The following is a 26,575-nucleotide window of genomic DNA, read 5'->3' on the forward strand; positions in this document are numbered from 1 at the left end:
TTTGACAACCCACCGTCTCACTACACGAACCCTAACCGCCCAGCGTCTCTCCAGCGACTTGAAGATGCTCTGAACAAGACTACCTGAAAATCTTTCTCTTTGCTTGCCTTCCAACTTCCTTCCTAAATCTTCCGAATCCACTTCAATCACCAATTTTTTAACTCTCAGATCTCAGGCAATTTTCAGGATTTTCTTCACACCCCAGGCCTCTGTCACACCGCAGAATCCCACTTGCTCTGCAAATCCGCCAACCCAACGTCCTTCATCATTACGAATCAAGCCTCCGCAACCTGAATAACCAGGATTATCTCTACAAGCACCATCGGAGTTCGCTTTGAACCACCCTTTTTCTGGCTTCTTCCAATAGGAATCGACATGAATAACTGCTATCCGACGAGCAAGGGTATGCTCTAAATGTTAATCAAGCACCATTCTGTTTTCAAAATGCTTTGTTTTCTTTCATTCTGTGGCGCACTGAAAGTGTAGAACTAAACAAAAGACGACCACGGGTATGCTATAGATGTTAATTAGGCACTACCGAGAGGGTTTTATTATTGAGAGTTTTGTCGCCGAAAGATTCCCTTTTACTAATTTAATTTGAATAGCTGTATTATCATCTAAGTATCGTCAATATATAATAGACTGAAATGCCAAGTTAGGGTCACAGAGTTCACCTACTTTTCAAACAGTTCTCATATGGCTATGGCTGGTGCAGGCATCGCTGCAGCTTCTGGTCCCTCTGCTCCGTCAATGGCAGTTTCCGGTGCTGCTGCTGGTCCCTCTACGCATCCAATTCCAACTCAGTCGATGCGTTATCAGGTTTTCCTGAGTTTTAGAGGCCCAGATAGTCGCAAAACTTTCACTGATCATTTATATGCTGCGTTAGACAGGAAAGGGCTTGTAACTTTTAGAGATGACAGAGAAATTGAGAAAGGAGAATTTGTTCCGAAGAAACTCCGTAAAGCTATTCGGCAGTCTTGGTATTTCGTTATTGTCCTCTCTAAAAATTTTGCTTCTTCCCGGTGGTGTTTGGATGAACTGCAGCAGATCGTGGAAACCAAACCAGAGCAAACAGTCTTCCCGGTTTTTTATGATGTAGAACCGGGTGACATTGGACAAGCTTTAGCTGTACTTGAAAACACAGCTTCAGGGGAGATAACAGGACGATGGAAAGAAGCTTTGTCTAGGGTTTCCAAATTCGGTGGTTGGCCCACTAAAGATAAGTAAGATTTATTCTCTGCTAATCATTCTTTCTTTCACGCTGCGTTCAGATCTAAACACTACTTGGACTTATTCTTCAAAATGTATAGATGAGCTTCTTAGTTATAAAAATAGAATGGTGGTCTAATTTGCGTTAGTATAATTTACTTTCTCTTTTTCAAAGATGAAGTTTGTGTTATATACACACGTTACATTCAGTCCATAATATAAGAGTTTAGATAACTAATTTAAAGAGATTAAAAAAAATTAACTAAGTTAGTTATTTATAATAAATATAAATTGACTTTCATAAACTATTATATTTAATTATGTGCATTAAAACTACTTTTTGGTGGAAGTTTCTTATAATTAATAGGGATATTTTGAAAAAAAAATTATAAATTTGAGAGAAAAGTGGATCAATTAGAATCTTATGTTTATAATCAAATCTAATCTCTAACTAACTCTTATGTTAAACATTAGATCTATAATATATGCATATATATAGTGTGTGTGAATGAGGAATGCAAATAGTTAGTCATTTAGCGTTTGTGTAAAATACATCAACATTGCCTTTATTTAACCTAAATTAAAGTGGCATACTTTTTATTTTGAAAACCTATATGGAGCACTTTTAAAATCAAAATATATGTTTTTAAAACTTTCCTTCAACTTTTGACATTTTACTTTCATTCATCCAATTGTTAATTTATCATTAAATCATAACGTGACTCGTTATTTTGACCAAAGCACCCTTTCTTAAGACAAATATTACTTAATAATTATCATTTAATCACATATGTCATATGTTTAAGCCAAAAATAATTTTAATTTTTTTTGTTAGACTATTGAATCAATTATTATATTAAAAATTTAATTAATTTTATCAATATAAATTTAATTTTTCAATAAATTTAAATGATTAATCTTGTCTTTTAAATATATATTTTGGTTAAACATGTTTGGCAATCGTATATATGTATTAGTTAAATTATAAATTTTAAAAAGTATAATATTGAGATCCATGTATTAATATGTTATAATTCAAAAATTTTAAATGTGTGTCTTGAGACATATCTTTGTTTAAAAAAAAAATTTACTCAAATTTTCAATCACGTTAATATTTTAGGTTACTTAAACTTTATTTAAATTTAATAAAAATATTAAACAGATCATTAATTCATATCAATGTTAAAAGATAAATTAGAGATTTAGTGTGATAGGGTGTAAATTAGTAAAAAAGATTTATTCTAATATGGTTCTTGACTACTTTTATGTCTTTCCCTATATTTGTATTGCAATTTCTTTTTAACTTATTAGAGTATTAATAATTTGAGCTCCACAGGCATGAAGCGAAACTAGTCGAAGAAATTGCCACATGCATATGGAACAAAGTATGCGATCAACTGCCATATAATTTGGAACATTTAGTTGGAGACATTCAATCAAAAGTAGAAAGGATAATCTCCCATCTGGGGATAGGATTGGATCATAAACGCTTTATAGGAATATGGGGAATGGGTGGCGTAGGCAAAACAACCCTGGGTCGTGTTGTTTATGATGCTGTCCGTAAAAACTTCGACGCTAGTTGTTTTCTTGCCGATATAAGGGGGGAGTCAAAAAAGTTTGGCTTAGTTCACTTACAAAAGAAGCTTCTTTCTGATCTTCTGAAAATAAAAGAACCAAATATAAAAGATTTCTTTGATGGAGCAGACACAATAAGAAGTTTTTTATGCCATAAAAAAGTTCTTATTGTTTTGGATGATGTGAGCCATAGAAGTCAACTAGACTATTTGGCTAGAAACGAGGAGTGGTTTGGTGCAGGAAGCAAACTAATAATTACTACAAGAGACAAACACTTGCTGACACAATATGAACATTCTTATGAGCATAAAGTTGACATGTTACGTGATGATGAATCCCTTAAGCTCTTACGCCAGAAAGCATTCAAGAAGGATCAGTCAGGAGAAGCTTTTACAAGTTTATCAAACAAAGTAGTTGGATATGCTGGTGGACATCCTATGGCACTTGAAGTCTTAGGATCATTTCTTTGTGCAAGAAAACACTATGAATGGACACGCACAATAGATAGGTTAAAGCAAAATTTACGTAAAGAAATTTTAAGCCGACTTCGCATTTGTTATGATGAACTGGAAGAAGAATACAAGGCAATATTTTTGGATATTGCTTGTTTCTATAACAAGGAGGCCAAATATAAGGTGAAAAATGTGTTGAAAATATGCGGTCTCGATGAGATAGTTGGAATTAAAGTTCTTACTGAAAGATCATTGCTAAGTTCCTCCCAATCAAATTTGATATTTGGGGCGCATGCAAGAGAACCTCAGAACATGTATGATAGTCTTCAAAAGAAGAGAGGAAACACTGGAATGGCAGCATTTTCATACATGGCGTTGGAAGAAGAAGCTTCAAAAGAATACCTGTATATGCATGATTTGCTTCAAGAGATGGGAAGGAACATTGTCCTTCAAGAATCCCCAATTAATGCTGGTAGACGCAGCAGATTGTGGTCATCAGAGGATATCGATCTTGTATTGAAAGAAAATAAGGTAAATTTTCCTTTCCGAGTGTGTTGATGTTACTTTATGCAACGTATTATTTGCTTCCTATCTTATTATCTTTCACCATGTCTAATTATCTTCATACATGTACATTTTAGGGAACAAAACACGTTCAAAGTATAGTTTTGGATACACAGCAAAATGTTTTGGAGACACAGCAAAATGTTATTGACGCGTATTGGGACGCTAACTGCTTTTCAAAGATGACAAATCTTAGATTGCTGGACTTGAGGAAGGATCAGCTTTTGAGAAAGCCAGAGTCTCTTCCAACTGCATTGAAATTTCTGAGATGGGATGGGTATGCCTGGGATTCTCTGCCATCAATTGAAACACTAAGGAATCTGGAAAGCCTTCAATTATGCAAGAGCAAAATCAGAAAACTGTGGGAACAAAGTCCGGTATATTTTCCTCCCATGCAACAATTTTGAATAATACACGCAAATGTTATCATACACTGGAAATACTAACTCGTCCTCCTTGTCATGTCTTATTTGTCGATCAGGTCTTGAATAAGCTGAGGATCATTGACATGAGTGGTTCTGAATCTCTAAGGGAAACCCCAGATTTCGGGGGAACACCAAACCTTGAAGAGCTGTGGCTTAATAGATGCAGAAAGCTAGTCCAGGTTGATGAGTCTGTTGGAAAACTGAAGAATCTCGTTAAGTTGAGTTTGGAAGAGTGTAGAAGCCTTGAAAGTCTTCCCACTACATTGGAAACGGACAATCTGCAAGAGTTCATTCTCAAGGGATGTTTCAACCTTGCGAAGCTCCCTGAGTTTAGTGAAAATATGGGAAGTCTATACTTCTTTGATGTGAGCTACACTGGCATCACTGAAATTCCTGCATCCATCAAATATTTAAAAAATCTCCGGATTTTAAACTTGTGGGATTGCAACCTAAAGATCCCTCCAACAGCTCTATCTGAAGATCTTCCAAGTGGTTTAATTGTATGTGGACACAAATCATCTACCAACATATTTACAATATCTGAATCTAATGATCTTCCTGCGTCGCATGTTCTAGAGGTACTCATCTTCATACCTCTCTCTGTTCTTCATATTATTTTACATGTTTTCACAATTTTAAATTAAGAACAAATTTATTATTTTTAAAAAATCATTATGCCATTATGTAATATTTTTGTCATGGTTTTCTTAATATACTTCCCCCACCTAAATAGGAGTTAGAGAAATAACTTTCTTCAGGTTACAGAACTAATTTAATTTGTAGATTAAAAAAAATAATTTAGTTAGTTATTTGTTAAAAAAAATGTGTCGTTTTATTTAAAATACCTCATTTAATCTTACATTGGAAATTACTCCTCCATGAAAATTCTAAGTATAATTAATATAGATAGTTTAGTAAAACAAATTAATTTGGAATATAATTTTTTTTTTTGGTGAGAGGAAGATAAAGTGATTTAAGACTAAAGCTAACATCTCAAATTTAGGATTTGAGGGAGTAACTTCTTAGCTTTTGGTCTCCTAAATATTTGTGTCAAGTCAAAACGGTTGTTCCAGTAGGTCAAATGGAGATTTTACATGAGATCATCAACTGATAAAAAAGACTTGGTGAGATTTAAACGGCCCCTTTTTCGTATTAGAGAAACAATACAGAGTTTGAACGGCTCATGTATATTGATTTGCAAATTCCCCCCCTAAAGCTATCAACATCTTTTTCTTTTTATCTTTTTGGTTCCAGCGTCCTGTGGATCTGCAGGGTCCCGTTCACATCCTTGGTGAGTTCCGAGCTGGGGCCGCAATCTTAGAATGGTTTGACTGTACGGAATACTATTGGGGTAAGGATCCCTCAGCTGAATTTGTAACCATAACAGCAGACATACCTTCCGAAGCAGACTCTAATGAAGAATGCTGGGGAATTGCTATATGCCTTTTCCTTAAACCCCCATCTCTGGCATCGCAAAGGAGTTATATAGTTCGGAGGTTCGAAGATTATTGCCATACCAATAAAACTAATCAAATGGATGAAAACCTGACGCCGGATGATGACTGGGTGGTTTATGTAGGATTTTACCCTTTCAAGTTGTCCCCCAGAAGGAAAGATAAGAAACGCAAGGATTTAACTGTATCAATTCTAAAAACCGGCACTGCTACTGCGGATCACCGTGACTGGGCAATAATGGGATGTCGGTGGCGTTGGACAAGGAAACACTATTTTGATGAATGGTTGACAGAGAGAGAAACATCACCTTCAACGGCAGAAAGTGAGTTCCAGCTGATTGGCTCCAATGGCAGAAAGATCATTGAAGTGGGTGCAGCTTATTCCCCCTTCAAAGGTATAGCAGCTTGCGGGGGGATCATCAAGGATGGTCAGAATTATTGTTTTGTTGAGGCTTTCATTCTCAAGCCTATCTCTGGAGATGCTCTGACGGCGGAGCTCTGGGGTTGCTTAATGGGTCTTAGGCGAGCCTGGGATTTGGATGTCAAGGATGTCATTGTGAGAAGTGACTCGAAGAAGGCTGTGGATTTGATCCATAATCATGAAGAACTTGAAACGCCCAAGGACGGGGACGTGGTCAGGGAGATCAAAACAATGATGAGTCGGAACTGGCGTGTGGAACTTGAAGTTATACTTCCAGAGAAGAATAGCCAGGCTGATTCACTAGCGACGTGTGCACTCACCAGCGAATCCTATGGTCCTCAGAATCTAGGACTTGATGCTTTTAACTGGTTTATGGGGCAATAACTAGGGCCTTATTTTTGTTTAGTTTGTTTACTTTCCGGTGTATTAAAAAAAAAAACATATCTAACAACTGAAAATTTATATGATCCTTTAATATAATTATTTTTATATTTTAATATAATTTGTGAGTATCGGAAACTTTGCAACAACATTTGCTTTCATTTGATTATATTAAAAAAAAAAATTGAAGTTTGAACATGCTTTGTCAACATTTAATTATTGAGTTATAATTTGATTTTATTAAGGCAGCATTTTTCACTAAATAGGGTTAAGGGTATTAAAATTTAAAAAAAAAACTGAAACAATTTCACTTTATAAATTTAAAGGAATAAATTAAAATTTCATGTAAAATTAGAAAGGAAAATGACAGGAAAAAAACTTGAAAATTATTAAATCCTAAATTAGGATTGTTTCTCACATTTTAACAGGTTTTGATAATACTTAATTTAAAATTTCATAATTTTCATATTTCTTTTTTGTCATTTTTGTAATTAGAAAACCAAACATAACATATACTTCAACCAGAAAGAAAACTGATCAAACCCATTCACGCACTTCTTTTTTTGGGAAACTTTTTGCTACTGCAAAAATTGCATATTTTTAGGATATATAATTCTTTTTCTTAAACGCATACCCCCCCCTCTCTCTCTCTCTGTGTGTGTTCTTGTGTGGGGGGGGGGGTGTTTCTATTTGACATTGTGAAAACAAATCATATTAGAAGTCCCTTAGTTAGGCTTGATAATGCTAGAAGTCCCTTAGTTAGGCTTGATAATGCTAAATCATGACAAATAATACAATAATGGTGAGAAAAGATCGATCCTGTGTATATCCCGATTTTATTAGTTTAAAGAAGACGAATAAGAAGAGAGAGAGATGGCGGGAACAGTTGCAGAGCCGCCGGTAATGATCAAAGTGGCGGCCATTTGCAGCTCTCTTCGCAAAGCTTCCTACAACAGAGGCCTCATTCGTGCTGGTACGTACCTTTCACTGCTTCGATTATTTCCACCGATTTTGATCTGCCGATTTTCGATCGGATTTGATGTCTGATTCGGAGTTCGCAGCGATTGAGATGAGCAAAGAGGAAATCGACAGCATGGAGGTGGAGTACATAGAGATTTCGTCGCTGCCGATGATGAACCCCGACCTCGAAGTCGACGGCACATATCCGCCGGAGGTGGAGGATTACCGCCGCAAGGTTATTCAAGCTGATTCCCGGATTACAACTACCCCATCACTCGTAAGCTTTTGACTGCATCCATCTTCAATAATCTTCAATTAATTTTTTTCAAGATATGCATTTCTAACTCATCATCGTTTCCAATAATACATGTATCACTGTCAATTTAATCTCAAACACGTACTTCTGATTGCCTTGAACACTGAAGTAAAATCTGTATCAGAAGTTATTTCAATTATTATCTCCTTCAATTTCGTCTCATTCTGGTTATCGTTTGCCGAGTTGCTGCAGTTTTTCTAGCTAGACTTATTTTTCTTAGTTTAATTATTATGGATTGAGGAAAATGGTCTCTAAAACGCAAAGTCATATACATGTACAAACCTAAAATGTATGAAACAGAGGCTCCAGAGCAGAGTGAGTGAATACTGGGCATACAAGTAGCATTTTAATGCTTTTCCCCCTTAAAATAATCAATTAGTAAATCGTGATTTATGATTCCGATGGGGGCAGCGAGAGTAGTTTGTGAGTGTATAGACAAGTACAATCACTTGAAACACTTACTGAGGTGCTCATTCACACGCACGCGCGCTAATCTCTCTCTCTGTAAAACTATGTAGAGTACATATTATTATTTTTAGGAAAAATTAATAATTTGGTCCTTGTAATTTTTATTGGGATAATTAATCCATAACTCTTTATAGTTTCAACTAATTTTGAATCAGATCCTTATAATTTTTTTTTATCAGGTCCTTATACTTTCACCTGTTTTTAATTAGGTCCTTGTATTTATTTTTCTTTTTATCAAGTCCTTATAAGTTTACCTTATTTTTAATTAAGTCCCTGAATTTTTTATTCTTTATTTTATAAATTCTAATAGTACTATTATATAAACATAAAATAGTATATATTATTTAATATTAGTTTATAAACAATAATATTCTAAAGATATTGAATTATTATAATGATTTTAATTTTTACAGCAAAAAAATTAAGTGTTCTAAAATTTTTTTCTGAATTAATTAATTCTATTACTTTTTTATTACATAATTATTAAATTAATTTAATTATTAATATTTTATATTTCACTATTAATCTATTTAATTAATCTTATATTTAATTAATAAATAAAAATTAAAACTACATGGACCTGATTAAAAATTTAGTGAAATTATAAGGACTTAATTAAAAGAAAAATAAATACAAGGACCTAATTAAAAAAAATAAAAGTATAAGGACTTGATAAAAAGAAAAAAAACTATAGGGACCTGATTCAAAATTCGTTGAAACTATAAGGACTTGCAGATTAATTAACCCATTTTTATTTGGCTGTAACTTAAACTTTAAGTTGCTATAACTAAAATCCTATAGTTTTAACTATTTTAAATATTTAAAATGTTGGTCCATACATTTAATAAAAATATAATTACAAGGACTAAAGTTATTTTTTAAAACTTAGGGTCTGTTTGGTATAAGGAAAATACAAGGGAGCAGAGGGGAAGAAAAATTTTAATAAGCTGGATTTGAAAAATTAAAATAATAGGACTAAAAATTTTTAAGTTAAATTTCTTTCTTTTTTATCTTACATCTTTTCTTTATCAAAATTTAAAAACCTCCCTTCTTCAATTTTTAAATCAAATTCATTAAAATTTTTCCTTTCTTTCCGTACTCTCCAACTCCTTCATGCCAAACATGGCCTTGGGGAGTGATTTGTTTTATGGCTGAATGATAGGTATTAAATTGCATAGAGTGGAAACTATAGGTTGCGTTTGGTAGGAAGCATTGGAAATTAGGGATAGGGATTAGGATTGGGATTGGAAAAAATCTATTAAAAGAGTGTTTAGCATAAAAGATTACTTGTTATATGGGATTAGCCAAACCCATATATGTGGGATTGGAGAATACCATAGGGGGAAGTGGTATTCTCCAATCCCACCTCTATAGGTTTGTCTAATCCCATGCAATAAGCAATTAGTCATGTTAAATACTAGTTTAATAATTTTTTTTCCTAATGACAATCCCAATCCCAATCCCTCATTTTTCAATACTTTCTACCAATCGGGACAATAGGGTCTAAGTTACATTAAGCGGTTGAGTCACAATTGAGACAATTAGAGGGACCAAATAATTAATTTTCTCTTATTTTTATTACTACTACTGTTATCAGGGGCTCCTTGTATCCGATATATATATATATATATATATTTATATATATATTGATATATATCTCAGGGGCTCCTTCTAACAACGGTATTAAAGAGAGTATGCAGTAAAAATTAAAATTATATAATCATATATTTAATGAGAAATAGAGAGCATGATTTTAATATACACACTAATAATTACAATATAAACGGATTGTTAGCACCATTGAAGAATGCATTGGATTGGGGATCAAGGCCTCCAAATGTATGGGCTGGAAAAACTGCAGCAGCATTAAGTGCTGTAAGAGGTGGGAGAAGAGCACAGTATCATCTCCGGCAAATTGGAGTGTTTCTTGATCTTCACTTCATCAATAAGCCTGAGTTCTACCTTAATGCTCGCCGTCCTCCTGTAAAGTTCAATGACGACGGCGGCTTGGTTGATTCTGAGACGAAGGACAAGCTCAAGGAAATGCTTCTTTCCCTCCACACCTTCACATTGAGACTTCGTGGCAAGTGCTGAAAATTTTTATCATTTTAGTTTGCCATGAGAGAGGAAGTTCCTTAGTAACTTTTTTAAGCATCAAGCTGTTAAAGTGTGTTTTAAGCAATTGATACTTTAAAGAGATTGTGGAATAATATAACACATAAACTTTCAAAATCAATGTAATATTGCTGCACATTTTTATTCTTAAAATTAAATATTTTTTAAAGAAAAATTGTTAAAACGATATGCTGAGATTCTACAGTAGTGTCCTCCTTTCTACAAATGAAAATTGATCTACTACTTCAATTTTGAATCATATCCTAAAGTTTATTTTGTTTAAAATGGGTCTTTATTATTTAATCCCATAATTTTAATTTATAGATTTTATGATGTTTAAATGAATATGTGTATTAAAACAGTGTTAAGCAAAACAAAACAAATTTAATGGTCTCACAAATTCTATAAATTAAAATTACTGGATTTTATATTAAAAAAAATGAATGCCAATAATAAACTAAATTATAAGAATCCAATTCAGAAAAAAAATCATAAAGACTTAATTTAAAATTAAGATAAATTATAGAACCTACAAATTAATTTTTTCCTTTCTACAGTGTACCAATTTTTTCCAAAAATTAAAGGATTGGTACGTATATTTGCATCCGTACTCTTTATTTTTAAAAATACTATGGTACCATAAATTAGAAGTGGTTCCCACATGCATTTCTGGGACCGGGGAATAAAGAATTCGTTTAAAAAAAATACCACCTCGATTTTTTAATATAAGACCCAGTAAACTAATTTGAATAAATTAAAAAAATTAGTTAAGTTAGTTATTTGTAGTAAATAGGTGTTATATTTCCTAAAATATCTTTGCTAATGAAGTGTATTGACTAGAATTATCATTATTATAAGGATTAGGAAAAAAAATAGATACATATGAGAGACAAAATTGATTGGGATCTTATATTTAGAATCAAACTAAAAGTCAAATGAGCTCTTATATTAAGGACTTAAAGTAATATAAATTATATGTTTGTCTTTGTCTGGGTTTCTTTTGGCATGTGATAATGTTGAGATATGGTAATTTTGTCTTAATAGGACTTGGGCAGAAGTAGTTTAAAATTTTGAATTTAATAAGTTATCTTAAAACAAAAGAACAAAATGTAATGATTCATGCAATTTGAGAGAAAAATTACATCTGACCATTCATATTTTATATACAATTTATATATGCCAATGGATCTTTAAAATATAATTATTTTTTCGACAAAAAATAATTATTTTCAAATGTTAAAGTACACTGTTGTTGCTGCTGTTGCCACAATAAATAAGCATGCACAAAACCAAAATTATGACTGTGGACTGAGATCATAAATTTACTATTCACAGCACAAGCTGACATAAATGCTTTCTTTTAAATAATTTGTTGTTTCATGTTACCTCTGTATACAAGGAGTTCTGATATTGGTACTTGAATTACTGCAATTATTTCTTCCACGCTGACAACTCAATATGTATCCTCAATCCCAAAATTACAGTATGACAATAATTTTACTAATCATAGCAAAAGTGTCTTTTCACATAAAGTCCATGAGGAAAATAGAAGCGAGGGGAAGGGAGAAAAAATTTTAATGAGGTCAGTTTGAAAAATTGGCGAAGTAGGGTTAAAAACTTTCAATTAATTTTTATTACTCTTTTATATTACTTCTTTCCTTTGTTAAAATTTTAAAACCACAATTTTCTAATTTTTCAAATCAGCTCATTAAATTTTTTTCTCCCCTCTCCTCCCTTTCATTTCCCTCGTGCCAAACACTGCCTAATGTCTCTTGCAAGAACCAAAGCTCCTTGGTCTAAATGGCACCGCTGTTTTCCTCATCTTTGAGGAAGTCACAGGATGTATCATGTGCTGGGGTGAGAGTGGCCCTTCGTATGGAGGAGGATTGCGTGTGCAGATTAGGAAAAGAAAAAAAGTAAGTCCCACATGTTTATGTTATTTTGAGAATGAAATAAAGAAATTTGCTACTTCCTAGTACTTAAATTAACTTGGTAAAACCATCGAGAGTTTTAATTAACTAGTAAGAGTTGTTCCATCTTAACCAAAAATACAGATTTGATACGTTGAGAACGCATTGGTATAAGTGGTAGGGTCACCACCTATATGAGTCTTATCATAGCCAGATTAATTTAGTTTGTAATTCCTAAGGAGTCGGCCAGCATACCTGGCGCTCACGCAAAAGGAAAAAAAACTTGTTAAACGCATAATTTAGCTGATAGGAGGTTGTGCTAACTTAATCAATGCTATCGTTATGTTAAACATCACTAGATATGAACTTTCACATGAATGCTTTCTTTGAGAAATTTCAACCGTTTCAACTTGTGTTTCTGTATCAGCTCCATTGAAGAATGCAATTGACTAGGCATCAAGAACACCAAATGTGTGGGCAGGAAAAGCTGCGGCCGTTGTAAGCACAGGAGGAAGTAGTGGAGAAGCAAAAGCACAGCATCATCTTCACCAAGTGGGAGTGTTCATTGATCTTCATTTCCTCAACAAGCCTGATTTCTTCCTCAGTGCTTTCCAGCCTCCTGCAAAGTTCAATGCCGACGGCGATCTGATTGATGAAGAAGCCAAAATTAAGCTCAAGAAGCTTCTTCTTTCTCGCAGGAATTTACTCTCAGACCTCAAGGCAAAGCTGGATCAACTTCAACCCTCACAAATACTGAAGATTATGGGATAATAAGCTGTGGGTTTCAGATTCTCCATCATATTATTGTTTGTATGTTTGGAATTTTTTCCCCCTTTATTGCTGTGCAATTTTTGTGTAAGGTTTATTCGCCATGATCAGTGAAATGTTTCTGTTGCGATAATTTAAAAAAAAAAAAAAGTTTCTGTTGAATAATACTGATCGATTAACATTGTGAAGGATGATCATAGGAGTCTAATTCATGTGGTTGACAGCCTGTGTTTAGCTCTTTTGAAATTACACCTAAACATTTAAATATTTAAAGAATGTTAATACAATTTTTAATTAGTCTCTAAGTTTGCAATCATTTTCATTTTTGCTCATGAGATTTTAAATTATAGGTTTTGGTCCAAATGATCTAGATTTTTATTAAATTATAAGGACTACTATTTCAAATAGAAAGAAATTTGAGAGATGAAAATCTATAGTTTTTGTGAGATTCAAATATAGTTTTCTTTGAAACTGATTTTGTATGATTTTATATGGACTTAAATAACTTTAAATTGGTCTTATGATCTGACTGAGTTATCATTTTCTTAGACAATAATTAAAACTAACATTTGAAGGGAATGTGCTGGTCGCTGCCTGCCACCAAGGACAATCTTCATCTGCTTTGTTTAAGCAGTGGAATATTCAACTTTCTTCATTTAGTACTCATCACAATAATGAGTATTATATATTCGTTCCTATAATAAAATTAGAAACATTCAAAATTTAATTTAGAAAATTTAGATTTAAAATTTTTAATTTTGTAATGATAACTTTATTCTTTCAAAAACTATTAATTATGAATTCTCTTTATTTTGATTTTTAGATCTATTAAAATTAAAATTATTTAAAATATAAAAAATTTAAATTGAAATGCTCATCAAGATGATGAGCATGCAATGGAATGTGCTGCACATATTTAGGGTGTGTTTGGGTGACACCCCAAACCATGGTTTGAAGATTAAGCCACCCAAACACCTACTCAAAAACCAAAACCATGGTTTTGGGTCAAAACCATGGTTTTGGCTCCAAAACCATGGTTTTGGAAAAAGCAAAAAAATTTTGCTTTTGGAGAAAAAAGGGAGAGTGTGAGAGCCTATAGGATATGTATCTTGTTATTTTTTTTATAAACATATTTAATATTATATTTTATAAATATATATACATATTAATTATTTATTAATTATATTATCTTATGTATTATTAATTATGTTGGTAAAAAAATATATTATTAACAATTTTATTCCTTCAAATTAAAATATATCATAAAATCTATTTTTTCTGTAATTATCATATTAACTTATGTCTTTTTTTTAGTAATTTGTATATATAAAAAGTGCTTCTGATAACAACTATCTAAACACTCTTACTTCTCAGAATCACTTTTTTACAAAATCTATTCTTCAGTCAAATATAATGTGACAAAGTGCCTATTTGGTTAAGTGGTGAAAGCTTAAATAAGCCTGTTTGAATCTAAATAAGTAATTAAAAAACATGTTTATCCTATTTGAATAATTTTTACAAAATCTTAATGAATCGTGATTTTACTCTTCTACCACACTTTTAGAATAAGCACTAAAGTGAGCTTATGCATTTGAAGAATCCTGATCAATTTTTATCAACTAAATTTTTTCTAATCTACCCTCCCACACTCTTCCGAAAATATCTCTCCAATAATTATATTTAATAATATTTGTTAAATTCATCTCTTTTTGGTAATTATATATCCATAAGTGATTTTAATACATCAAAATTAAACATAATCACAATTCTTAAAATCACTTATTAAAAAAAATACCTAAACAAAAATCACGATTAACCAGCATTACTTATAGCCAGTGTTACTTATAAAATTCACGTTAATCTAAAATTACAGTTGTTTATTGCTAATTCAAACGGGCACAAAAGCGATTCTTTTTCCCTAATTTAAATATTTTCTATTGCATTATTATAAGGAAAAAAAAGACAGTAAAAATTATGAAATTGCAAATCATGACCCACTACAAGACTTATATAAATTTTGACGGCAACTGAATAGCAAATAGCAAAAAATTTTTGACAAAATATTTGATTTGCAATTTTACAATTTTCATAGTCTTTTTTTTTTTTGCAATTTTTCTTGTTATAATCATTTTTCAGCAAATGTCTTAATTTTTAGTGAATTTTGTAAGTAGTAGTTTCCATATTTAAATTGAATGAATTGATCATTTTCAGTTTTAAAAATATGTCCGAACATTTATTTATGACTAAATTACACGTAAGTTTCTTAAACTTTAAAGTGTGTATTAAAAAATTCTTTTGTTTAATTATTTCAAAATGAAGGAAGGGTAAGTTAAAAAGAGATATAACATAAAATCTAGAAATTGTTTTCAGATATTCATCTAATGTTTAAAAAGTCACCAACATCTATGGTCATGCTCTGTTAGCCGTGGCTAAAGATAATATTAGTAGGACTATTTGTACAAATTAAAAAGTTTAAGATACCCATCGAATTTTTTTTTTAAAAAAGGATACTCATATTTTTAGCCAAAAAGCAAAAAAAAAAAAAGTTTAAGAAATTGTGGTTTGTGGATGTAACAATCTCTTTGGAAAATATCCACAAAGTGTTCCGGCTTCCGAGCCTCCATTGCCCATCATAAACCTTTGACTGGGTTTGTGTTCACATTATTCGAATGATGTGCGGGAAAAAAAACAAAAAATAAATGAACAAATTCCAATTTCCCTGTTAATCAATTGTTGTTGAAGATATAAAAAATATATAGTAAATGTAATGCAATTTACATAATTAATCGGAGAAAACTTGTGTAGTTCAGCATATACACTTAAGAAAAAACTTAGACCAAATTTCTTTTATCTATTATATCACGTTTTCTAATCATATATGGCTATGTGTCTTTTTGTTGTTTCATGTAAATTTATAATTAAATGTTAATATTTTAAAAATAAGACACATGATCATGTATGATTGGAGCACTTGATATAATGGCTAGAATGTTATACAAATATTGTTCTAAACATAATATTATTTCTTTTAATTAAACCAGAACAAATGGATTTTAAATCTAAAATACTTCAAAACATTTATTTTATTGAGAAATAAACAGAAAACTTTTATAATGAAAGTTAATTAGAAGGTAAATTAGTAAAAAATGAACGTATTCTAGTTTGATTAAAAGTTATCTTATATCTGTATCCAAAAAAAAGTTATCTCATGTACGTAAGTCTAAATAAGTACCTAAAATTTTCCTTGACGGGAAAGAGATTAACTTCAATGTTTTTCTTTTGAAATTTGGACTATAAAAAAATCTTTCGGCCAAGGAAATAACCGCCTAAAAAATTTTGAACAAGGGGAAAAAAAAGAAAAGAACTTGAGCCGAAAGTTATTTTCGTGGGAAAAAAACAGAAAAATTGAAATGCATTTGAGAATTATTATACGCTAACATAGGAGCTGGGTGTGTTAGATAAGCAGTTTGTTTTTATTCTTAATATAAAGTTTTAATTCATTTTATCTTTAAAATTTATAATTCTATTGATAGCACATGTAAAGGAAATTTCTAGTAATAAGATAATTTTCAATATAAATAATTAGAGGGTGTACTTTAAGAAGATTAACATGTAGTCTTTGTCATTCAAAATATAAGTATCAAATTTTTGAGGGGGTTTGGGTTTTTTCATAACATATAATTTAGGTATGTCTAATCATTTAATGCATTTTTTTATTTTTACTTGTAATTAATTATATGTCTTTCTTTTTTTCTTTTTTTTTCACCTTGTCCTCTCTTATCTATTTTTCTACTCATTATCCCTGCCACTTACCTTCTCCATAAATAAAGGTGTTTTATGAGAATAAGTTACACCTCCGGTCCTAAATATAGGACTCACTTTATATGTAAATTACATAATAAAATGGATCTTATGTTTAAGATCATAGAAATATATCTTTTACATATTTATTGTCTAACCATTTTTAACCAGCACGATTTAGCTTTTTATGATTATTTTTGAAAGAATATTTTTTTTATATATATAACTAATTTAACTAATTTTTTTAATATTTATAAATTATTTATTTAGTACTCATAGTTTTAAATGGGAGACACTATTTTATTATTTTCAGGGAGTATTGGTCTTTTGATGCCGCTCCGGTCTTTTCTCTTACAAGTCTTCCCATGCTTTGGGCTATCTCGTATGCTCTGTATTTACGTGTCAAAATCGAAAATCTTAAGATAAACCAGAGGACATCGTGAGTTGAATAATTTTTGTTCACCAAACTTGAATTGAAACGAACCTGCGGATCCTAGTGACTGAGATATTTGATCAAAAAAATCCCCAATTTTAGAGAAGAAGAATAAGAAGGAGAGATGGCGGGAACAGTTGCAGAGCCGCCGGTAGTGATCATTAATGTGGCGGCCATTTGCGGCTCTCTTCGCAAAGCTTCCTACAACAGAGGCCTCATTCGTGCTGGTACGTGCCTTCACTCCTTCGATTATTTCCGCCGATTTTCGATCGGATTGATTGAGATGAGCAAGGAGGAAATCGACGGAATGGAGGTGGAGTACGTTGAGATTTCGTCGCTGCCGATGATCAACCCTGATCTCGAAGTCGACGGCAGATATCCGCCGGAGGTGGAGGATTTCTGCCGTAAGATTCTTCAAGCCGATTCCTGTATCTTCGCTTCTCCTGATTACAACTACTCCCATCACTTGTAAGCCATTTCCTTCCTCCATCTTCAGTTAATTCTGTCAAGATGGTCATCTCTAACTCATCATCATATACAATAATACATGAATCATTGTCAATTTAATCTCAAATACGATACTCCTAATTGCATTAAAAACTTAGTAAAATCTACACCGGAACTTCTTCGCAATTGTTTTATCCATGAGTTTCTTCCCATGTTGGTTATCATTAACTGAGTTGCTGCAGTTTTCTAGTTGATTTATTTCCTTTTAGTTTGATTATTATGGATTGACGAAAATGTTTTCTAAATTGCGAACTAAGTCTTTCTTATATGCTATATATTTGCCTTAAAAATTATGAAACAGAGCAGAGTGAGTGAGTGAATACTGTGTCATACAGGTAGCTTTTTGATGCTTTCGTTTTTTTAATGAGTATATAGATAATATAAACGAATTCTTCGATCCATAATCCTTGATCCATAATAAGAAATTCAATCCCTTAAACACTTGCTAATGTGCTCATTGACACATGCGCTAATCGCGTATCCCTTTAGCTGTTATTTACTTATTTTAGATTATATAAATATCAAATTATGTACTTGGAGTCGTTTAGCTCAATATACACTAAAATTTTTGATTAAGTTCCGAGTTTTGCATGAGTTACTTCACCCAGATTAAAGATAACTGAAAAAAAATATCAAATTAAGTAGATATCACTCCATTGGTCCTATTTAACTAATTTAATTAGATTTAAAACTTGGGTAAGTTAGTTAATTATAAGAAATATGATGTTTTTCTTAAAACACTATAATTATCTTTCTTAATATCCTCTTTAATTATGGTTGGGGGAGTATTAATAGGGAAAATTTAGAAAAAATTTGATAAATATGAGAAATAAGTGTTATATTTAGAATTAAGATCAACTCAATAATTAGGTCTTATATTAAAGACTACAGGAGTATTATTTTTCCTAAAAATAATAATTTGGTCATTGTATTTTTGATTCAGTTGCAACCCAATCCTTGAATTTAAGCTAGTGTGAATAGTTCATCAAATGCTAGCTCCGGTCCTTAATATAAGAGCTAGTTGATTAATTTGAGTAAATTTAAAAAGTTTGTTAAGTTAGTTATTTAGTTATTTGTAATATATATACGTTATCTTTCCTAAAATACCCTTAATAATTATGTGTATTAGCTAGAAGTACTATTTGACAGAATTTTTAATATGTGCAACTGCACTACTTAAAAAAATAGATTTATATGAGAGATAAAGTGAATTAGGATATTATATTTAGGACTAAATTGAATGTCAAATTTTTTTTTTTTTGGTAAATAAGAGGGCTAGAGCCCATACAAGCTAAAACAAACTAATGGGGACTTGAGCCCAAACACTCAGCATCAAACAAAGTCCTCAAATGAGACTGACAGGTATCAAAAAGAGAAGATTTGGATAAACCTCCCTTGGCCAAAGCATCAGCAAGCTGATTTTGCTCTCTTGGAATATATTTTAATTCAAGGTCCCAGGCATAAGCCATGTATTCACGTATTTGAAGGCAAAGTAAGCTCTCTGAGTTGGTGCGCGGCTCCTTCTTGAACATATCAATAGAACTCTTTGAATCAAATTCTAGAATTACCTTCTTGAATCCAAAATCCCAAGCAAGTTTGAGACCCTTGAAGGTAGCCCACTGTCAGCTTCAATGGCAGTGCAATTACCGAGAAAATGGGAGAAACCTGCTATCCATATGCCTTTACAGTCTCTTAGAACACCCCCACACCCAGCTTTACTCAAGGATGAAGTCATAGCACCATCCACGTTAACTTTTATCCAACCTGAGAATGGAGGTTTCCAGGAACCCCCAGTTATATTGGACAGGTTTGTTCTAGCATCATCCTGGATCATGACATAATTTCTCCAGCTATTTTCAATGACTACTGCTGGATCAAGAGGCTTTTGAACATCAGAGCCAAACACCATCTCATTCCTCCATAACCATAATTTCCAGATAGTGACAGCCCATTTTAAATCCCAATTACTGTCTTCATGTATACCCAAGTCTCTTTTCAGATTTAAAGCAAACTAGTTTTTTAAGGGAGAGTTGAAGAATTGCACACAATACTTTGGTTTGATAAGCTGGCTCCATAACTGCTCAGCATAGGCGCAATCTCTGAGAATATGCATAGCACTTTCCACATGATCATTGCATTGAGGACACGTCGATGATGATGAAGACCATCTACTCCTCCATTCATTTGTTGGGAGCCTATTATTAAAGGCTACCCATAGAAACACCTTAATATGTTCTACACCTCTCCACTTCCATAACGCCTTGTAGACATGGCTATAATTGTTGGAAGGAGTCTCCTCTATCATATAATAGGAACTCTTAACCATGAAACTTCCCTCAGTTGTACCATTCCAAGATAAAATATCATTTCCTGCTATTTCCAAAGGCGGCATCAAGGTAATGAGCCTCTGGAAAATATCACTAGGAATAATAGAGGCAAGCCTTTGGAAATCCCAAGACCCATGATTAACCCACTCATACACCTTACTTTCCTCCTCAGCTTGAGTGAGAGGTCTAATATGCACTTCTTTATGAGTTCTATCAGTAAGTAGCCACTTGTCAGTGAAAAAGTTTACCAATCTTCCATTCCTAACATTCCATTTAGATCCCAACTCAACGATTTCCTGCTGTTGTGAAATAAAATGCCATAGGGGAGAATCACCATTCTTGGCATCAAGTAAATTCTCCTCATTCCTGAGCATATATTTGTTGAATAACACGTCTACCCAAAGTCCTCTGGAACTAGATATAAGCTAACATGCAATTTTTGCCCCGCAAGCTCGATTTAGAGAAGATAATCTCTTGAATCCTAAACCTCCATAATTCTTGGGCAAAATAATTTGTTCCAACCCAATTGGGTGAAAACCATGCGTTTTATGGCTCTTTCCCCGAATAAAATTCCTCTGTATTTTTTCAATTTCAGTGTAAATTGATAGAGGAATTTTTGCAACCTGCATAGGATAAAGAGGGATAGCATTAATAACCGACTTTGCAAGAGTAATTCCACCAGTAGTTGACAAACAATTTTCCTTCCATGTAGCAAGTTTGGACTTGATTCTATTAATTATATAGTGGAAAGTATTGGATGGGTTCCTCCCTCTGGTGATTGGAATTCGAAGATACTTTCCAATTTCTGCAGAAACAGACATGGCCGTAATATCACAAACATTCCTTCTAATAGTAGTAGGGACCTTCGGAGAAAAGAAGATAGAAGATTTGCTCTTATTAATTTTTCCTCCTGGAGCCTCGCAGAATTTATTAAGGCATTCCATCATACAAACAGCTTGTCTCTCGTAAGCTTCACCAAACAAAAGGAGATCATCTGCAAAGATTAGATGAGAGATAGAAGGTCCCCTTTTAGTTATCATTACTGGTTTCATTCTTTCCTGCTAACCGCATCACAGATAACATGAGACAATCTATCCATGCATAGAACAAAGAGCAGGGGAGAAATAGGATCCCCTCGTCGAAGACCCCTTCTAGGAGAGAAAAATTCAGTTTGAGAGTCATCCCACAAAACATTATGAGGTAGAGATGACATAAGACTTAATCAAATTGATAAAATTAGTATCCATCCCAGTTTCAATTAAGGTCTTCTTTAAAAGGTCCCATATAATACGATCATAAGCTTTTTCTAAATCAATTTTCCAAGCCATGAGACCTCTTTTTCCTCTAGTTCTTTTCATAATATGTATTACTTCTTGCCCCACAATAATATTGTCTTGAATACGTCTCCCTTTGATGAAACTAGCTTGATTGGGAGAGATTACATCATCCAAGAAATGCTTCAGTGTACTAGAAATCACTTTAGTAATACACTTGTAGTGAATAGTGCATAAGGAGATAGGTCTAAAGTGATTAATCATATTGGGATTATCCTTCTTTGGGATCAGGAAAATAAGAGTCTTATTGGCCTCAATGAGAGAAATGTTCCCTTCAAAAGCATCTTTAACAAATCTGCAAATGGAAGAGCTCACCTTACTCCGGTTTGATTGATAAAAATTGGTCAGAAACCATCATAACCTGGAGCTTTGTAAGGACCCATAGAGAAGATAGCATCTTTAATTTCCCCATTAGTAGGAGGTTTATCCAATTAAGCAAGGCTAAAGTTCTGATTCATTAGAAATGAAGTAGTGGTTTGCGGAGATTTTGAACTACCACCTTCATCTGTAAATAAATCTTTAAAATAATTCCCAACCAAAGCTCTAAGTTATTCCTCCTCATCAATCCATTCCCCAGACTCATTTTTCAGAGCTAACACTCTATTCCTCCTCCTTCTAAAATTTGTCTTCAAATGGTAATACCGGGTGTTCCTATCCCCCTGTGCAATCGAATCAGTTCTAGATTTTTGAAACCATTTAATCTCCTCTAATCTAAGGATATTCTCAAGCTCGTTTTGAAGGTTTACTTCCAGATTACAGAGAAAAAGAGAATGGGGATAAGCAGTCAAATTTTGAATTCCACCCAAACGAGCAAGAATGTGTTTCTTCTTATTTTCAATAAAACCAAACACATTTTTATTCCAGCATTATAAAGACTGATGCAGGGACAGCAAAGCTTAGTTTATATCTTCATCTTCAATCCAATTTGAGTTTAGGAACTCTTTAAAGTTTTCGTGAGCAAGCCACGTGGCCTCAAAACGAAACAGTTTAGGATTTCTTAAATGCCCAGGAACAAATTGCATCGTAATCGGATTGTGATCAGAGAAATGTGTATGGGGCAAAACTTTAACTACACAGTTAGACATAGCAGTAAAGAAAAGAGAATTGCCTAGAGCTCTGTCAAGTCTCTCGTACAGCCTAACGCACCCATTTACTTTAGGTCCCTTCCAAGTATACTTCGGACCATTGAAACCCAGACCACAAAGGCCACACTGATCAAGTTGTTGCTGAAACCAATTCATACGTTGGACGTTACCTCTGCCTCCACCAATCCGGTCGGTCACAGCAATAATATCATTAAAATCTCCAATCACAGCCAAAGGTTGCATTTAATACAAGAGTCAGTAGGCACTTAATAATGAAAACTAGTTTTTGTATTAAATACTAGAGTCAGTAGGCACTTCACATGCTCGTGGACTTCGAAGCAAACTTGAAGCCCATCATCCAATGTAAGGCCTAAGTTAGGGGGGCATCAGCACAGTGATTGCCCTTCTCTCCTTCACCAGTCAGTCCCATATCTTCAGGAGCAAACGACTCTCCACTCTTCTTCTTCCTTCCCTCCATCTCCTACTCGAGTCATCGCAGTACTGGGGTCTGTTTCCACTACAAGCCATCTCAAGCCAATCTCCCATCAAATCTGCAATCCCTCTAAGATCTCCCACAATTCTGCAGTGAGACCCACTTTCTTGGCAAATCTTACTCAACCCTGGTTCCCTTTGCTAGCACTATCCTGTATTCAACTTATACCATCCATGATAAGGAGGAAGCGATCAAAAGAACTTGATCCCTATAGTTTTAATTATTTAAAATATTGGTCTCAAATGTTTTTTTAAAAAATAAAATTATATGGACCAAAGTTATTTTTTTAAAACACAGGGGCTAATGTTTTAGATTGTTAAACTGTAAGTATTCAGTCACACTGAGTAAAAAATTCAGAGATTAAGCTGTTCGTATTAGAGTTTAGGAATTGAGTTACCATTGAGATAAAACTATATAAAATAAATAATTAATTTGTCCTTATTTTCATTATTAACATTGTTGCTTCTGGTCTCTGTTTTTGTGGATGGAGATATCATATCAGGGACTCCTTCTAATAAATGTATTAAGAAAACTATGCTTTAAAAATTCAAATTATATAAACATATATTTCATGAGAAATAGAGAGCATGATTTTAACATACACACACTAATAATTACAATATAAACGGATTGTTAGCACCATTGAAGAATGCATTGGATTGGGGATCAAGGCCTCCAAATGTATGGGCTGGAAAAACTGCAGCAGCATTAAGTGCTGTAGGAGGTGGGAGAAGAGCACAGTATCATCTCCGGCAAATTGGAGTGTTTCTTGATCTTCACTTCATCAATAAGCCTGAGTTCTACCTTAACGCCCACCGTCCTCCCGGAAAGTTCAACGATGACGGCGACTTGGTTCATTCCGAGACCAAGGACAAGCTCAAGGAAATGCTTCTTTCCCTCCACACCTTCACATTGAGATTTCATGGCAAGTGCTGAAAATTTTTATTATTTTAGGTTGCCATGAGAGGAGGTAGTTCCTCAGTAACTTTCTCAAGCACCAAGTTAAAGAAACGGTGGAATAATAATGGTGGATGCAATCCACCATTTTTCAATTATATAGAAATGAAGATGCTCTTTCCCACATCGTTTGCTTTATTGGATTTGAAATTTCTGTTTTTCCTTTTCAACAGAGTGGGTTTATCTGCCTATCTCCCGATTCCGGCACGGGGTCTCTAATTTTTTTTTTTTTTTTAACATCGATTTCCCTCCACTTGCCTACTCTTGACCCTTAATTCATTCTATGGCTGAAAAGAAGCAAGGGCACGGAACATTTAATGTCTTCACATCACACATTACAAAACTCTCTCTTCCCTCACACACTCTCTCTGCTCTTTCTTTCTTTGCTTTTTTAATATTTAATACATCAAAAAAATATTTAATACTCGTTAAAATCATCATAAGAATTATAAAAATGAGCCCAAAAAAAAAAAATCTCAAAACGGGCTTATAATACGAACTAAAAAGAGTAATATTTATATCAGGGTTTTGTCCGTTGAACACTATAATTGTCTAAAGTGTGGGAGAACTTATTAATTGATCTCTTTCTGAAAATATTGCATTAATCCACTCTGTTTTTTTTTTCCTGACCAAAACGCCAACGCCATAAAAAATTATGGCCAATTGTTATTCCTCCCGTAAAATGTTATTAAAAAACAGTAAGAATTATGAGTATTTTGGAAAAATTGTCATTATTCTAAACTTAAGAAACAAAACAACAATTTTATAACGTCATCTTTTAACTGCATTTTTTCTACTATCTTAATTGAATGGCGTGCAATTTTTTTTAATAGTTTTATCGCTTTTGAGTAATATTGTTGTTATTCTGATTTTTAAACATTCTTTGCATTTTTCGGTCTCCTTTAGCAAGAATTTTCTTTTATAAATTGGGAAAACCATTTTGCAAGTATCTATAATTTCTCTTAATTTTTACTACCTCCGATCTTTGATATAAGATCTAGTTGACTAATTTTAGTAGATTAAAAGATTAGTTAAATTAGTTATTTGTAATAAACATGTATTCTCTTTCCTAAAATATTTTTACTAATCAAGTGTATATTAGTTAGAACTACCATTACTATAAGAATTACCTTAAAAAAATAGATAAATATAAGAGACATAGTAAATTGAGATCTTATATTTAGACCAAAATAAAAATCAAACTAGCTCTTATATTAAGGATTGGAGATAGCAATTTAGTACCTCTACTCTCTTTTTTTTTTTAAAAAAAAGGGTTATATATTGTCCTCCTTGTTTCTAGATCTGGAGTGAAAAAGTAGAGAGAGAATAAGAGGAGGAAAAAAGGAGAAAAGAGTAGAGAGGGAGTGCGTGGAAAAAAAACCGGAAGAGAGTTTTTATTGTGTATGGGGGGGTATTTGGATAGAAACCAAATCATTGTTTTAGAAATGATTTTATAATATACGAAGTAAATGAGTGAAAGAATTTATCTCGATTTACAAAAAAGTGCTTTTAAAAAGTATTTCTGGAGATATCCAAACAGCCTTATATTGTGAAGGTGTTAAATACCGGCCACAGATTAAATAAAGTGTAAAGATTAGAGAAGTGGAAGGAAATGGATGTAAAAAAAATGAAGAGGTAAAATCGCAAAAAGGATACAGGTCTAAAAGCAAGCATCATAAGAAAGGGCGAATGAGCGAGGGCACAGAGGGTCCTACGAACAACAGTGAGTCTGGAGGTGGGAGGAGCTTAGAGGAAGTGGATCTACTGCGAAGAAGCAAAAAGAAGGTCTGACATGATGGGGAGAATGGTAAGATAAAGGGTGACGGAGAGGAAGCTGTGAGATCTCGTAATTTTTCCTATAAGGAGAAATTGCTAGGGCTATCAGAAAATGGTTTTTTGGAGTACAAGAAGGATGCTGACGACATGATAACTAGATGGAAAGATTATTTTGCTAGGCGTAATACTGTAAATAAGGATGCAATAAAGGAGACCATGTCGAAGGAAGGGGAGGATGAGGGGGTGGAAGGGAAGCCGTTTAAGAAGCCAACTCTTCCGGTGACAGCTGAGGCTTACGAACGATGGTGTTGTCCCTGAAGAGTTTTCCTATTAGTTTCATGAAGGGACGCATTTACAGGATGTGGAGGTCGCAGAATCCCATCAAAATTCTGTACCTCAACAATGGTTATTATATTGTTTCTTGCTCAACAAAGGAGGAGTTCGATTATGTGTACCAAGAGGGTCCATGGATGATAGAGGATCACTATCTCTTGGTGCAATGGTGGCGTCCGAATTTCAACCCTTGGAAGGCTGATAATCACAGGAAGATTGTAGCTTGGAAAAGAACACCGGATCTACAGGTGAAATTTTATGACGTAGAATCTCTGATGATGAAAGGGGATATGGTGGGGAAGACACTGAAAATTGACAGAACAACATCTATTACGGATAAAGGTGGTTTTGCTTGGATATGCATAGAACTTGAACTTACTAAACCTCTACTTCCAGTTTTTGACGCATTGGGAGAGGATCACAGGATCGAATACGAAGGCCTACGTATGGTGTGCTTTCATTATGGGAAGTACGGCCATCAAATGGACCAGTACCCTTCAAAGATAATCAA

At 33.2% G+C, this 26,575-nt stretch overlaps 3 protein-coding genes, 1 long non-coding RNA gene and 1 pseudogene across 4 annotated transcripts; 4 read left to right on the top strand and 1 right to left on the bottom strand.

Annotated features, from left to right (window-relative positions):
- The first annotated feature begins 702 nt into the window (after window positions 1-702).
- Window positions 703-1,227, top strand: LOC114754390 (TMV resistance protein N-like). Its single transcript, XM_028943158.1, has one exon. The coding sequence runs from the start codon at window positions 703-705 to the stop codon at window positions 1,225-1,227; it is 525 nt and encodes a 174-aa protein (XP_028798991.1).
- A 6,091-nt stretch (window positions 1,228-7,318) lies between these two features.
- Window positions 7,319-10,473, top strand: LOC114754421 (NAD(P)H:quinone oxidoreductase-like; annotated as a pseudogene).
- Window positions 10,474-12,140: 1,667 nt separating this feature from the next.
- LOC114754391 (NADPH:quinone oxidoreductase-like) lies at window positions 12,141-13,021 on the top strand. Its single transcript, XM_028943159.1, has 2 exons — window positions 12,141-12,230; window positions 12,704-13,021. The coding sequence occupies exons 1-2, from the start codon at window positions 12,141-12,143 to the stop codon at window positions 13,019-13,021; spliced, it is 408 nt and encodes a 135-aa protein (XP_028798992.1).
- A 4,512-nt stretch (window positions 13,022-17,533) lies between these two features.
- Window positions 17,534-23,951, top strand: LOC114754423 (NADPH:quinone oxidoreductase-like). The gene is made up of 2 exons (XM_028943190.1): window positions 17,534-17,656; window positions 23,636-23,951. Exons 1-2 carry the CDS (start codon window positions 17,536-17,538, stop codon window positions 23,932-23,934), a joined length of 420 nt encoding a protein of 139 aa, XP_028799023.1. The 5' UTR covers window positions 17,534-17,535; the 3' UTR covers window positions 23,935-23,951.
- On the bottom strand, window positions 17,640-23,696 carry LOC114754424 (uncharacterized). Its single transcript, XR_003741173.1, has 3 exons — window positions 23,639-23,696; window positions 22,676-22,681; window positions 17,640-17,717 (listed from the first exon to the last, which is right to left on the bottom strand). It is a non-coding gene; the product is annotated as an uncharacterized LOC114754424 (long non-coding RNA).
- Window positions 23,952-26,575: the final 2,624 nt, after the last annotated feature.

Source organism: Neltuma alba, unplaced genomic scaffold (genome assembly GCF_004799145.2).
Source record: "Neltuma alba isolate B1F8T4 unplaced genomic scaffold, ASM479914v2 tig00010134_pilon, whole genome shotgun sequence".
In the NCBI taxonomy this organism is placed as follows: Eukaryota; Viridiplantae; Streptophyta; class Magnoliopsida; order Fabales; family Fabaceae; genus Neltuma; species Neltuma alba.